The sequence below is a fragment of the Octopus bimaculoides genome, chromosome 2 (assembly GCF_001194135.2).
Source record: "Octopus bimaculoides isolate UCB-OBI-ISO-001 chromosome 2, ASM119413v2, whole genome shotgun sequence".
In the NCBI taxonomy this organism is placed as follows: Eukaryota; Metazoa; Mollusca; class Cephalopoda; order Octopoda; family Octopodidae; genus Octopus; species Octopus bimaculoides.
Window position 1 is genome coordinate 106,756,306 of NC_068982.1, and position 16,139 is coordinate 106,772,444.

At 34.8% G+C, this 16,139-nt stretch overlaps 1 protein-coding gene across 2 annotated transcripts in view; it reads right to left on the minus strand.

The window, feature by feature from the left end:
• Nucleotides 1-3,959: 3,959 nt before the first annotated feature.
• LOC106868117 (translocation protein SEC63 homolog) overlaps nucleotides 3,960-16,139 on the minus strand; it is a 31,963-nt gene continuing 19,783 nt past the window's right edge. Inside the window, exons 10-19 of one of the 2 annotated variants that reach the window (XM_014913246.2) lie at nucleotides 15,623-15,758; nucleotides 14,481-14,573; nucleotides 12,929-13,074; nucleotides 12,085-12,232; nucleotides 10,515-10,696; nucleotides 8,570-8,794; nucleotides 7,565-7,801; nucleotides 6,547-6,645; nucleotides 5,879-5,983; nucleotides 3,960-5,190 (exon numbers count right to left, since the gene is read on the minus strand). In XM_014913246.2, coding sequence (XP_014768732.1) covers nucleotides 5,053-5,190; nucleotides 5,879-5,983; nucleotides 6,547-6,645; nucleotides 7,565-7,801; nucleotides 8,570-8,794; nucleotides 10,515-10,696; nucleotides 12,085-12,232; nucleotides 12,929-13,074; nucleotides 14,481-14,573; nucleotides 15,623-15,758 — 1,509 coding nt within the window. In that variant the 3' untranslated portion in view covers nucleotides 3,960-5,052. The remainder of the gene's footprint in view (nucleotides 5,191-5,878; nucleotides 5,984-6,546; nucleotides 6,646-7,564; nucleotides 7,802-8,569; nucleotides 8,795-10,514; nucleotides 10,697-12,084; nucleotides 12,233-12,928; nucleotides 13,075-14,480; nucleotides 14,574-15,622; nucleotides 15,759-16,139) is intronic. The other variant, XM_014913247.2, reaches the window with a different exon arrangement.

Sequence of the window (16,139 nt, forward strand, 5' to 3'; positions counted from 1 at the left end):
TGTATACCAAAACTTGAAACCATTATTATTATTTATATTATTGTTACTTTGTTTTATACAAACTGTGCCAAGTTTCATCACCCTGAAACCTCAAGTAACAGTAAGTTGGGTGTCTTACTGTGGGTGTTATTTATGATTACTAATGAGATAGTCTATGTGAAGAAAGGCCAGATTCTGGTTGAGTGTAGTTGACTAGCCCCCTCCCCCAAAATTTCAGGTCTTGTGTCTATAGTAGAAAGGACTATTATTATTAAAGCAGCAAGCTATCAGAATCATTAGTGCATCTTACAAAATGCTTAGCAACATTTCTTCCAACTCTTTACATTTTGAGTTCAAATCCTGCCAAGGTCAGCTTTGCCTTTCATCCTTTCAGGTGCAATAAAATTACATACCAGTCAAATACTGGAGTCGATGGTATTACCTAACCCCTTCCTGCTAAAGTTGCTGACCTTGTACCAAATTTTGGAACATTTATTATTGTTACAAATCTCATTTCTTAGGAGGCACAAGATAAATTTTTGCAGATGATATTGGATTGAATTTATTCCAGTAGTTTTGCTATTAGCTCCAAGTCAGCCCTGATTGAGTAGATGTATGATCGAAGCATTGCAATCAATACCCATTGTTTCCTCTAAAAACAGAGCATATAGGACTACATAAACTTTTTTTTTCTTTTTTGGAATTGTAGATTTTGGCTGAGAGGTGATTTAATTTGTTTCCAGCAGGTTGGGCAATGAAGTAAAGGCTTCCTTTATTAGCTCCAGACTACTCCATTTCTTGGTATTGACATCAGTTCAGAACTAACTGGACAGATGTGTGATCAAATGCATTGCAAATGTGACCACTCTGGATTTTTTTGTGTCACTAGGATAACATTTGCTAATATATCTTTCTTTCTTCAAGACAAGTTGTCATTTTAGGGAGATTTGACTGCTATTTGAGCAGATCGAGTAACCATGTACAGACTCCTTCATTCCAGTTATATATTAATGGTAATAAAATCCACGAGTTTATTGGTTGCCGTGTGAAATGAAAAAGTTTTTTTTTAGGGCTTAAAGGGTTTGTGCCCAAAACATCAAATTCTTCTACTCCTCACTGCAACCAAACACACTGACAGCATCTATATACTCCTTTACCTACATCTTCATATACTGAAATATCAAGTTCTAGGGCCTACATTCTGGATGTTATAGATAACACGTACTAGATTAAACCAGAGAGAGAGAGAGGGAGAACCAAGTGAAATGGCATAAATATTACAAAAATATTGCTAGTAACCATGCAGGTGATGGTTTAAGTGAACAATTTTATTATTGTATTACTTTTCTTTGCTTTTAACATGATCACCTTTCAAAAGCTGTATGGCTTGGGCTAGGGTGCTGGCCTCGCTATCCTAAAGTTGTGGGCTCAACTGTTTGTCCAATGCCACACTGTATCCTTCTGCAAGGCACTTTATTTCAGGTTACCCTAGTTTACTCAATTGAAACTGAAAATCAGCTGAATTTTGGTGCAAGCCTCCTCCATCTTTCAGGCTGTCACATCTTCAATGTTTCACAGGATCAAAAGTGGATACATCAAAAGTCTCCATGTTTGCTAGCAACTACACTGTCATAAGTAGTGCACAATGCTTTTGCGCCCTTCAGAATTAATAAAATGGCCCATCTGAGACAAGGTGACCAAAATAATACACCCCAAACCAGTTCACTTAAAAGAACATTTTCTATGGTTACTACCTCCAAAATTGTAGTTGAGCCTTTTGATCCCTTGCCAAGGTCTTTACTATCTTTATATGGTCCTCTTAATGGCCACTCCTCAATCAAAAGGCCTGTTAGAAGCATCTCTAATAATAATAATAATAATAATAATAAAAGCTACAACATTCCTCCCAAATTCTCCTTCCTGACACACCAGCCGCTTCCTGAAGTCTTCAATAAACTCAAACTCACAGGGCAACCAGCCCTAAGTGTCATTCACCGTCAGACTGTACAAGGGTGCTGGAAAGTTCCTGGCTTTAAGGGTATCACAAAAGGCCTGGTTGGAGGCCCAGCCTTCTGAGTTCTTTCACAGAGCTTATTAAAACTGAAGGACCACTGCAATAAGTGTGTGAATCTGAGAGGGGAATATGTTGAATAAAATCATAATTAACTGATCCCCCTGTATTTTCTTTTACCCAAAGCCAAGAATTTTTCAGCACCCCCTCGTATATATATCATTCATCCTGAGAAAACCAGACAGAAAGCTAGATTTAGCAGTTTCTTAGCAAAGCCCAACATCAGCTTGGTCAAGTATATCTAGGGTTGAAGCCATTCCCATCATGATCAACTATCTTTCCAGACAACATTATCCAACATCTACTCCCTTTAAAATAATAAAATGTAGTGCAAAGAAAATTTGATGGCTAATTTTAGCAGATTGAGTAACTATGAAATGACTCTCTCCTTGACATAAGACCTAACTGCAATTAGTAAGTCGGCTGAGTACATATGAATTAGAACTGTCAACTACGTATCAAACAAATTCATTTCCCAAGTGATATTGAAATACTGTGCACAGTTACTACTTAGCACTTTGGTCTTTGGACTCCAGACCACCCTTCTGGATTTGGAAATATTTCCACACGTCCTCAATAGACATACAAGGACAAATTAATATTGTAAGTGAATTCATCATGTAATGTTCACTTTTTTATGTTTGCATGTGTTAGAATTTGTTGAAGTAGATTTTCTATGGCCAAATCTCCTGCCACACACACACACACACACACACACAATAGGCTTTTTTTTTTCAATTTCTGTGTACCAAATCCACACACAAGGCTTTGGTTAGCCTGGATCTATAGAAGAGGAGTGTAGTCAGTGCCTATCAGCCTGGGAGAGGGGTGCTCCCATTGAGATTAATTTTGTAGACGTTCAGCTTGAACTTCAGGCAAGTTTAATAAGTGAAGGAAAAATATAGAAGGGAGGGAAGAATTTCAGATGACTGCAGATCCAGGGAAGAATGAATGAGTGACTTGTTCAGTGTGAAGTGAAAGATAATAGGGATGACAAGTGGAAGAATAGCTGGTGCATTACATAAGCAAGGGTAGAAGTAAAGTGCAGCTGGATAGTTCAAAAATAGTAGAAGCAGGAAGATATGCAGAAGTATACATGTGGGCAGCTGGTAGTTATAATGGGAAACTATGTCTGACAATCAACCAGATGTTTTAGTTGGATTTTGTAAATGTCAGAACAGACACAAGCTATCTTGCCCAGTACTAACAGTTCTGCCAATCCACTGCCCTGGATTGGTACTTTTGTCAACACAAAGAATGAAAGGCAAAGTTTACCTTAGTAGTTAAACTTGAGGCACTGGCAATTACCTAATGTCTTAACATCTTTGCTAACTTGTCATTTTATTATCCAGCAATGTTCATCATTATCATCATTTAGCATCTGCTTTCTATACTTGCATGGGTTAGATGGTTTGACTGAAATTGGTAAGCTGGAGAGCTGCACAAGGTTCCAATCAGATTTGGTATGGTTTCTATGGCTAGATGCCCTTCCTAGTGCCAACCACTCCAAGTGTGTAATGGGTGCTTTTTATGTGCCTCTGGTTCAAGGTGCCAGTTACATGGCACTGGCATCAACCACAACTACGATATCACTTGGCTTGACGAGTCTTCTCAAGCACAGCATATCACCAAAGGTCTCGGTCACTTATCCCCACCATGAGGCCCAACGTTATATATATATTATACTGCAATGAGTTGGTGAGAGACTGCAAAGTTAAATATAGGCAGTAAGTTTGAATGCCTTAGCTGTGTGCTTTTCATGCAAAAGAAGGAAGTAGTGCAAAATTGTTTCTGTGATATGAGTAGTCATTCATGTTTTGATGTTGTTGAAGCAACGACAAGGATGACAGCAGCAGCAGAAATCGAAACAAAGGAAAAAGAGGAAAAGAAAGGGAAATATTGAAATAAGCAGGATTTTCAATAGTGATTTTATTAGCTTTAAGTGAAGTTAACAGAGTATTACAGAAATTATGTACAGAAGTTCCAAAGAAGATTGAATTGTTTTGGTCTGTTGATTATAAAATGATTCTTGAATGCTTGTTCTGAAGAAACCTACAAGCTGTTTGTCCTCTAATTACCCATTTTACCTTTAAACAAAGGTAAACAGTGCATGCACCTAATATTTCAGCAAAGTTTGGTCAAATAAATTTGGGACAAAAATATAAAGAAAATAAAATAATAGTAAAATAAAAATATACACATTTAAAGTAAAATGTTTCAGTTGTGTGTTTAAATAAGCATTAAAAAAATATTCCATGAGAAATCATAGGAAGGCAAAACAGTCAGAAAGTCAAAACTCTGTTTAAAAATGAATGAAACAGGACACAAGCATATGAAAAATTAACATTTAAATATTAATAAAACTGTAATATATTTTTTAAATCATTATTTCATAAAGGACTTGTCATTATCATTATTATCATTTTAGTCTTTTTCTGTTTACTGGTAAATGGCTCATTTATTTTACTGGAGTATGGAGAGCAGCTTTATTTCCCGTTTCAAGACTTGAAATTCTATAAATAATAACCTAAAAAAAATATCTTTTTTCTTTTAATCTGTTCATCTTTCAAACACTGAAACTAGAAACTAAAAGCTACACTGCTGCCATGAAATGATCTGGGAAAGGCTTCGTAGCTTCAACATACAAAGGAATGCTTATTACAATTCTTCCCTAATGATTGCTGTATTGAATGCATTGGTATAATTGTTAGTGTTGTTTTGGTTTTTTTTTCATGTTTTATAAACTTCATCGATGAAATAGATTCATGAGATTTAAAGAAATCCATCACATATGATGCATAAAGTATCACATATAAAAAAAGCATTGCTTTTTCTAAGAATTATCTCAGTAATATTCTTGAAAATATACTGGGGCACAACAGTGATGAGTCGAACAACTGAGATGTTAACAAAAGGAGTTGAAAAAAAAAACACAAACCCCCAAAAGCCTGTAGTTATTGGGTTTATAAAACTGACATCAACACTTGTACATCAAAATATATTTATTCAGAATCAGATTCTTCATTGTCTGTAGAATAGTCAGAATCTCCACTAGCCTCCTCTTCCTTCTTATCATCATCATCATCAGAAATCTCCCATTGTGGGTGGTCCTCGATTATCTTGGCTTGTTTTACATCAAGCTGAATATATGAATATAAAACAAATCAAAATATAAGAATGTAGAAATGTTTGGGTTTTTTTTCACATTACTGGACAACTAATAATTTGTCAAATCATAACATGTGGACCCAAAACATAGAATTAAACAAAAGGTAAAAGTAGTAAATACAGAGAAATCAGAAAATAAGACTATAAAAGAAAAAAAAAAAATACAGAAAAAAAATTCTCATTTCTATTGAAACATAGTAAAACAAAAAGTCAAATTGTTTTGCTTCTGCGTGTTATCCAAAAAATTCGCAGTAAATAAAAAAACTGATCACAATATGAAAACTTATTAATCTTTCAGTTATGTAATATTTTCTATTGGCTTCATCTTAACAAGAGAATCAGTCTATACAAAAGAAAATAAATTTGGGGAAAATAATCACTAAATAAAACAGCTTGACTGTGCTGTTATATTCTAAAAATACTTATTTTTGGCCTGAAAACAGTAGGAAGATATACATATGTGTGTATACAATGATACAGATATGTCAGATGCATATGATAAGAAGCAAATAAATGTGTGTGTGTGTGTGAGTGTATTTTTAAATGAAAAGATGAGAAAAATAAATGTGAAATTAAAAAAAAGGAAAGAGCATAGAAAAGTAGAAAGAGAGTCGGTGGGAATGAGAGAAATAAACATAAGCAATGCAAAAAATCACTTACCCTTAAACCATGCACTTGGTCCGAATCTAAATAGGAATCAGATCTCAAATAGACTGAATAATGGTAAATGCCAGGTTTTCTTGGTGCAGAAAATTTCACTTCAATCTGCAGGAGAAAATATATATAAATAACATTGTCTTGGATACTAGCAGCAAAAGGGTTAATATTGGTAGGATATGTTTCATGAGAAAGGAATAACAACCGTAGCACATTGCAGATTAGGCTATCATCATCATCGTTTAATGTCCGCTTTCCATGCTAGCATGGGTTGGATGATTTGACTGAGGACTGGCGAACCAGATGGCTACGCCAGGCTCCAATCTGATTTGGCAGAGTTTCTACAGCAGGATGCCCTTCCTAACGCCAACCACTCCGAGAGTGTAGTGGGTGCTTTTATGTGTCACCGGCACGAAGGCCAGTCAGGCGGTACTGGCAACGGCCATGCTCAAAATGGTGTATTTTATGTGCCACCTGCACAGGAGCCAGTCCGGCGGCACTGGCAACGACCTCGCTCGAATGTCTTTTCACGTGCCAGGAAGGCAACACTGATAACGATTATGCTCAAATGGTGCCATTTACATGCCATTAGCGCGGAAGCAAGACAGCTGCTCATACAAATTAATATTTCTTGATTAGAAATTTAATGCAATGTCTAAATCAAGATTTACCTTTTCTTCATACTTTAAGCTCGAAATAAACACAGGTGCAGATATAAGCATTTTCTGTTTCCGGTCGGCAATGTACAGCCACCAACACTCCTGTTTTTCCTACAATTCAACAGAAACATAAAGGATGTCATCAAATAATAAATGAACTCATTAACAAACATAAATCAGTCCTAAACCACTCCACTTTCCTTCCCAAAAGAATAGCCCCCTGGAATTCCCACCCTGCTCATATCTTAACCACATGTGTTGATGTAACAGAGGCTCAAGTGGCACATTAAAGTAACAATTTGACTGGTCCAAGAGGACCTGCAAAAGCCATGGATACTGCCTCTTCCTCCAGAACCAACAAGTCAAGAAAACTTTGTATTTTGCATGTGCCACGGAGTTATCTATAAATGTCCACACTCATATATAATATAGACATTCTCAGTTAACATTACCATATTCGAAATGGGTTGATGTTGCCCTAGGTATAATGTATTCCACAAATATATAAAACTGAATATAGAAAGTGTTAATGAACATATAAAGATTAAATTTTAGATTAGTTGAATTTTTGGTCACATCTTTGGTCATAAACAAAATGGGTGGTTTTAGAGGACATATATTATCCTGTTTGTGAGTTGATGAATAAATGAGATGTATAACCAGTGTTTAATCATATGCTTATTTAAAATATTAATCCTTGTTCATGTTTACAATGTAAACTATTGCAACGAATATGCCAAAAGTCAATCTAATCTTTCTTAATATCAGAATAGTTTTGCATTCTTTATATTAATGAAGCAACTTCCCATGATAAATTCCAGCAATCTTTAAAAATTTCTGTTCAGCAATGAAATAATTATTCAGTAGATGCACCTTGTACAACAGTAAACTATTTTATCACATAACACAACAGCAACGTGGTCTAAGCCCAAACAAATGAGAACAAAAAGAAATATAAACTATCATTAAATTAATCCCCATCTTCCAAAAACTTAGAAGAATATCTCCAAAAAGAAATAATTGTACTCACAAGAGGGAAATATGGACAATGAACAGGATGACTTTCTTTAGATTTTGTTTCTAAAATGGTTTCCTTCTTTATATCAGCCTGATACTTAGACCAGTCTTCATCATCATCTTTTGCATTAGCATTATCTTTCCAGTTGCCGTCTTTTACATCCTCATCAGAGTTTTCACTTCCTTCATGATCAGACCCATTTTCACTCTCTCCTTTACCATTCTCAGCCTCTGCTGTCTGAATTAAATGCTATATTTTTAATATACAATACACATACAAATCTAAGAAATCATTCTGCATACAGAAACATATGATCAGGTTTAAAGATCCCTGCACTCAATTCTACTCGTTTTCATCCTCCCTCTGGTTCGTGAAATAGAATTTGACAATATTTGTTCTCTACAATATTTGTTCTCTAAAACATAAAAAACAGACAGAGTTGGAACTCTTAAATAATATATATATATATATATATGTATGTATGTATGTACATTCATGCACAAATGTACATATCCATACAAATAAATCATCAACATTTAACATCCTTGTTCCAGGTCGGCATGCGGTAGACAGTTTGACAAGATTTGATGGGTTCGAGAACTCTAATATTTGCTTTGGCAAGGTTTCTGAGTGGTCGCTCATCTTAATGCCAATTATTTTACAGAGTATACTGGGTGCTTTGTTATTCTAGCAAGAGGTTCAACAATTGGTTGTTTTGACAATTGTTTACAACTTAAGCAATAGGTAAGGGACTTGTTTTCAGCTAAAATTAGCAGAAGCAAGCAAAATGTTATTTTGCCCTTAATTTCACACTTGCTTTTATAACAGATTTGATATATACTTGTCATGACATTGTAGATAATAGTCACAGCAGCACCAATACAATTTATTATAGAATTTATCAATTATATGACTTATTAAATTACTTTTCTCAAAGCAACAATCATAATTATACAATCAAGTTTAAACAGAAAATATTCAATTACTTCACTGTAATATCTGAAAATTATAAAATACCTCAGAACTAGCAGGATAAATAGTAGCAACAGTTCCTTTCTTATCCTCCTTACTCTCTGCTGCTGCTGCTGCTGCTGCTGCTGCCGCCGCCTGTGCTGAAGATGTATTAGATCGGGGTGGTGGACCTTTAACTTTCTTATTAGATTTCTTGCCAGATTTCTTGTTATTTTTCTTCTTTTTCTTTTCCCAGGGTCTAAGAGGTCTCCTCTGTGGAGATTCAGTGACCTATAACAAAACAAGATTCAACTGTTTTTACATCCATGTTTCCATACTTGAATAAATGGAATGGTTTATTAGCTGAAGTAATTATTTCTACAACTAGATGCTCTTTTCAAAGAAAAGGAGTCAATTCTAACAAGACACTGATTTGAGATACTTGTGCTAACAGAATAGTTAAACTAATAAAAAATAAAATATTGAATTCATTTTACTAGGCAAGCTAGTTTTGAACATTTTAGCATTTGCAAGAAATAACCTCAACTTCTATATATTGATGCACTTCAATCTGTATATTCTCTAATCATCTTTAGATGATATTCTGAGCTAGGCCAGAGGTTGAACCAGGAACTTTTCATCGTCATTCATCATTTAACATCCATTGTTCATGCTGGCATGGGTTGGACAGTTTGACCAAACTTGGCAAGCTAGAGTGCTGCACTAGACTCCAGTCTGATTTAGTATGGTTTCTATGGCTGGATGCCCTTCCTAATGCCAACCACTTCACAGAGTGTGCTGGGTACTTTTATGTGGTATCATACAGGCACTTTTACATGGTGCTACATGAGCATTTTTATGTGGCACCACACAGGCATTTTTATGTGGCGCTGCACGGGCACTTTTATATGACACCGCTGAGAATGCCAACTGAAACATTGTAGAGAGGAAGAAGTTTGACAAACAGACATCACTATATATTCATCTTGGAAAAAATATGGACTATCATCGTTGTCATCATTTTACCATCCACTTTTCTATGCTTGAATGGTTCAGACAGAATGTGTTGAGGCAGATTTTCTATGGCTGGGTGCCCTTCCAGTAACCACTCCTCATATATTTCCAAGCAATGTAATATTTCCTCATGGTCAGACATGTTCTGGCAGAATAATGGAAATGAATGCCACTGCATGTATGACAGTGACATTTATTCACAACTCTCATGCAATGTCAAGACAAAGACACAAACATACACTAACAGACTTCTTTCAGTTTATGATTACCAAGTTCACTCACAAGGCTTTGATCAGACCAGGCTCAGAAATCACTTGCCAAAGGTGCCACACAGTGCAACTGAACCTGAAACCATGTGCGTGGGAAGCAAACTTCTTAACTACAGCCACACCTGCAACTCAATAATGAAGTGATTGGTAGTGTGAGGAGATGACAATGGGCCAGGAGTAATCATCATCATCATTTTATATATCTTTCCTTGTGGCTATGGACTGGAAAGGATGTCACAGTTCAAACTGTTTCTTATTGAAGTTACTAGCACCTAGAGGGATTGGAGATCAACTAATTGCTTTAGCAAACTTATTTCATACCACCACTTGACTTTATTATTTTCTTTTTCTTTTTTCATGATAGCACAGATGGGATGCATCATAAAATCTCAAGTATTTGTAAATTCTTAAAGGAGATGTTTACTATCACCGTGTAGTCTCTTCTCTCCCCACCCACAAATAGTTGATGAAATGAATTTCTTGACTAGAAATACTTAGTAGCCAAACAGCCATATGTTCAACAGTCCATTAAATTTTAACTCCCTTGCTACTGTGCTTGAGAAATAGAATAAAATGTAAATCATATGAACCTGATAAGTAGTGATTCTCTCATGAAGTAAGCAATCTGTAACAAATACAGCGATTTATCTAATATTTTCAAGATACTGACATATATTTGCATGGAAAGCAAACATTTCAGATAAGATTGGGATGAATCAAATACAAACCCTGTTTTCAGCCTCTTCTTTTGCATAAACATCCTCGGCATCCATCATATCTTTCTTATCGTCCTTTTTACTTGGGGAATCTGTAGTGTTTCTAAAATGATCACCCATGCTTTCCCGCTTAAGGTTTACAGTCACAGTCACTATAGAACCAGCTGTGATGGTTGAATCATCATCATCAATGACTGAAAATTGAAGAAACAAAAACGTGTTACTAGCCAAATCAAATAACTTTTTTGTCTAACTAGTCGAAAGCAAAATTACAGAGACAACTCCTGCATTATCACTACAAGTTCTAGTTCAAGCATTATCAATACAAGCACTTGTAACAACTACCACCAGATATATCATGATAATCAAATTCATATTAAAAACAGAAAGAAAATGTTTGGATGAATACGTAAGTTTTAGCAACTTTCAAAACAAGATATCAAGACACCATGCAAATAATAGGTCTTTGTTAAGATATTATATCAGTAGCTGTTATTCAGTTTCAAAGGAATTTAAATCATAAAGTAAGATTTAGCTAAATCAAGTGACTGACATAAATACATACAGATGGTCTTTTGAGCATGTATGATCTGATATCTTTACTAAGGTTAAGCAATGAGCTTTGGAAAGAGATGAGGTTGAATTATCCAGTGTGCCAGCCATGACAGTCAAGTAATAAAATATGTCTTTATAAAAGAAAGAAATTTTAGTCTGAATTCCGGAGATATGCAATTATTATTATAGATGGATATATTAATATTCGCATTTTGGTTGTTACAGTCACAAGTTCCAGACGTTGCACCCTCCAGCCTTCTTTAGGTGCCTATCACATTTGGTATCAAACGCTAAAGTTGCAGTTCACCTAACAGTAAATTCAATCTCCATCATGAAGTTAATGTATGCTATATGTACTCTGGTTTAACATCTGCTTTCCATGCTGGCATAGACTGGATGGTTTGAGATGGAGCTGCCTAGAAAGGAGCTGTCCAGACTCCAACTGTCTGTTGTGGCAAGTGGCACCAGCAAGTTAAAGAATTAACCCTTTTTATACCAACCCACCCAAGGTCAATGATACAAACTTCCTATTTTGAAATTATCAAAATTAAAACCTTCCATCAAAATTGTATGTTAATTCATATTGCAAATACTGCATTAACAATGACAAAGTTATTTTACTAAACAATTATTTTCAAAATTAATTGAAACAAAGGCAGTGTATTTCAACAGAAATAGAGCAAAAGGGTTACTACAAGAATATCACTGACGTGCACAACTGTTTTCATTCCATCTTTATCAATTGATTTAAGGATTCCATTTGAAATTCCAAAAACAATCCCAGATATAACAAGCATCAGAAAATACAATAGGGAAAAAGTTGTAATCTTAACAACTAAGATGAGAATACAAGTCCAAATACATCAGAGAATAATAAAAAAAAAAGAACAAATTCTATCTTAATGTATGCCAATCAAATTCAAAGTATTAAAGAAAGAAATACTTCCATAAAAAGCAAAGTTGTAACAGAAATCTCCATAACAGATATTTCAAGAAATATCAAGTCAAGATGAGATGAAATAGTTACCTTCAGACTTTACTTCAAATGTTATATAAGGCATAGATGCAGCAACATCCAGTAAATTTTTATATTCTTCATCACTCAAGTTACGAAGAATGAATCGACGGTCTTCATCTTTCATGAGCAAAAAGTCTTTCACACTTCGAATATTTCTCTGAAAGATTACAAATGTATATTTTCTTACATATATATACATTATATATTTATATATATATATATATATATATATATGTACACATAATTAAAAACTTCAATATTTTTACATTTTAATATTTCTCATGAAAAAGTATTATATTAGTTCCAATATAACAAGAAATTATTTTAGTTTTTGTATAGATTGTAATGATATAGCAGGAACAGTGCTAACTGTTAGAAAAGAAATAATAGTTGACTGAACTCTCCCCTGTATATTACTTTTAATTTTACCATCCTGTGAGATTTGAAATAGAAATATAAAAGAGATTTAAATCTTGTAACGTAATTATCTGTATTATTCACATACATCAAAATCAATGAAAAAATATAAAGGTTAAAGTTAATGTTTGTCTATAATACTGAATGACTAGATTTTATTATAATTTTATTGTAAAATTTAAACTGCAGTTACTTTTACAGCTGTCAATCTACAAGTTAATGGCTCATAATAAAATTTCAAAACAAAAACCTTACTATTAACCAAAAGCTTACATTATACAACACAAATGAATAAATTATTAAACATTGTTTTTTTGACTAATACAAGAATAACAACAGATCAATTGTAAACAACAGTATAATAGGAAATACTGAGTGTAAAAAAAACCTTTACAAGTTTTGTTCAAAACTGATAAAACAAGAATCAATATCTTACTTTACGACAAACAAAGTATTTCAACATATCCTGTGTTATGTAAGGCAGCTGAAGAAGAGCAGGGGACTTCTCCTGAAGTGCTTGGGTTAGCAGCTGAGATAATTTCATTATATTTTCAAGAGTATCCAAAGTGGGCATAGAAAAACCTACAAGAAATAAAAGCATGCACAATTGTTTTTATATCATTAGAACAATTATCATCATTTTTAATGCTCACATGGGTCCGAAAGAAATTGTGGAGGTGAATATTTTACAGCTAGATGTCCTTCCTATTGCCAACACTTGCCCATTTCCAAGTAGGGTCACATTCCCCCATGAGCAGACATGTTTTCGTGGATTGAAAATGAAGGAAACTGCTTGTATGACATTGACACTCATTTACAGCTTTCATGCGATGTCAAAGCTAAGAGACACTAACACACACACACACATACAAATATGATGAACTTCCATAGTTTCCATCAACCAAGTCTACTCACAAGGTTTTGATTGGCCCTTAGTTATAGCAGAAGACACCTGCCCAAAGTGCCATGCAGTGGGACTGAACCCAAAATCATGTGATTAGGAAGCAAGCTTCTTACCACACAGCCACACCTGTGCCTATATATGTGCACTAAAACTAAATAATTAGCAACAAAATTCAATAATATTCTTTGCTAATTATTATCAACATTACCCTTATTTCAATATCCATTTTTCCCACATTTATATTAATTGATCATACCAGCAGAATACAATACCGCCATTTGTCTCGATTCTGCAGATCTGAGAATATCACATGCCAACCAAACAATATTCTCATACCTGACCCTAGAATTTTTTCCCAGTTTTCTTGACATATTACTATATGTACCCTGCATTGTCAACTCTTAGCACTTTTCCCCCAACTAATCATTCAATCTTAATACACACCAAATTCTATGCAACCATCTCTCTTGCACATATTAGCCAGGGCCTTTTCTCAACTCAAATCAGCCTTTCTCATAGATTAACAGCTCATCAGGCAGATATGATGGTCACTTCTCTTCATCTGCATACAGCCTATATTTCACAATATACAGTATCACACATCTAATAGTCTGGCCTTTGAATGTAGAAAAAAGCTAAAATGGATTATATGAATAAAAAATAATCAGAAATAGTAATTTCTAATGTTAACTGCCAGAAGTGATCAAATAAGTTTAAAATGTTAACTACCAAAACTGATCAAATGAGATGAGTTTGATTCTTGGCCCTTATTGAATAGTGTATATATTTTTTAAACTCTTAAGAATCTAAAAAAAAATTTTTTTTTTAATCGCAAACCACCAGCAGAAGACAATGCATTGAACCAATCAAGCAATATAACATATACGTGTTTGATAAGTGTCATACATGAAACTATTAGCCTTCGAGTCACTTTGTAACTTGTTGCCAATTATCTTCATCATTTAACCTCCATGCCCAAGGCTGGCATGGAAATATAGGGAGATACAGATAGATAAGAATGAGGTAGTGATATACAGAAAGAGACAGAAAAAGATGGATATAATGACGATTGGTTTTCACTTACATTTGCCATGTACTGCTCCACCAACTAACTGAGGAACAACATTCACCATTTCATTTATCAAGCTGGGACATTTCTTTAATATATATTGTTTATCTGAAATAAAAGAAATATTTGTAATTTAATACAAACAGATTTTTCAAAATAACTGGAAACGTAGTTTTGCTTTAATTTAAACTGCCTTTGGCTTCATTATTAAGCAATAATGTAAAAATTAAGATAATATATTTTTTTAAGTAATAATCTAAAGCTCAAAATGATAATTAGGGCATTGCAGTCTTCCATGCTGACATAGGTTGGACAGTCTGGCAGAATCCAACAAATCAGAGGATTACATTGTTGCCTCAATGTCTGCTTTGGCATAACCTCAATGGTTGAATGCTCTTACTAATGCCAACTATACGGCCAGAAGCAGTGAATTATAGTACCTAGCTACACCCTGTAAACTGGGCCATTTTTGAATTCTTTTCCAAACAGACTGGCATGAAGTTACACACTCCAACCTCTGACAGAACAACATATTGTTTCCTCCTTCTGCCATTTCTACTGTTACACTCCCAGCTCGTTTATTTCTCCTTATCCCACCACTCATAATTATGCCCAATCCTGTAAGACCCACACCTGCCAGTGCTCCCACAAACCCACCCTAACACCTGCTTTCTAGAGTTCCTTCCTTGCAGCCAACATTGAATTGATTAAGAATGACATTAACTGTGTCAATTTCGCCAGTCTTGGAAGGCCTGCAAAGACAACAGGTGCAGAGCCCCACTTCAGACCAATACAGTGAATAACAAAAGCTGAAAATTATGAACATTAAGCTTTTAAGGATAGGACAAAATACACGCAAAAACAATTCTGAACATATGCATATGGTCAGTTCAAGTAGTTTTACAGTTTAGCAGTAGGAAGGGTATGCCCTTCCTACTGCTAAACAACAGCAGAATTAGTAAAAAATAAATTGATGGAAGCAGAAATATAGTGCTTTGAGACAAGACACAACACAACTGCTGTAGTAAAATCTGAATTCCTGATCTTGTGCTCAGTGTTCCAGTCACAAAATCTTGAATTCATTCATGGCATCATGTCAAGAATGGAATGTCATTGATATGGATGGTATAAATAATTACAGTGTGTGTGTAGCTTACCTATCTCCAGTGAGTCCGCTGGAAGACTTTTCCGTGCCATGTGAGCAAACAACAACACTCTGGCCTTAATACTGTAAGGGAAGCACAGTGGTCGCTCTTTATTGTTTTCACCTAAGTTGCTTAATTCTCGCATCAGCTGTGCAAATAAAAAAAATTAAAAACTCATATTCAAGCACCTCTTTATGAGACTATGAAGCAAAAGTTAGCCATTATATATATATATATACATATATGTAGATGTTTTGCAAACAACTTGCACATGCAAGTGCTATCAGTCAAGAACTCCGCATACTGGAAGCCAGAAAGTGTATTGGGTCATCAGGAGAGAATGCGCACAGTTTCGGCGCCAGCCTCTCGATGGCATCAATGTGCCCCCACTCACTGATATGAGGCCCTGCTTGCTAGATCAACTGGTTATTAAATACAGTTCAATATTCTTCTAGCCATCGCTCATCATCTCTTTTTAACCAAATCCTCTGGCTAGCCTTTTCCACCATAGTTAGGATATAGGTCATGG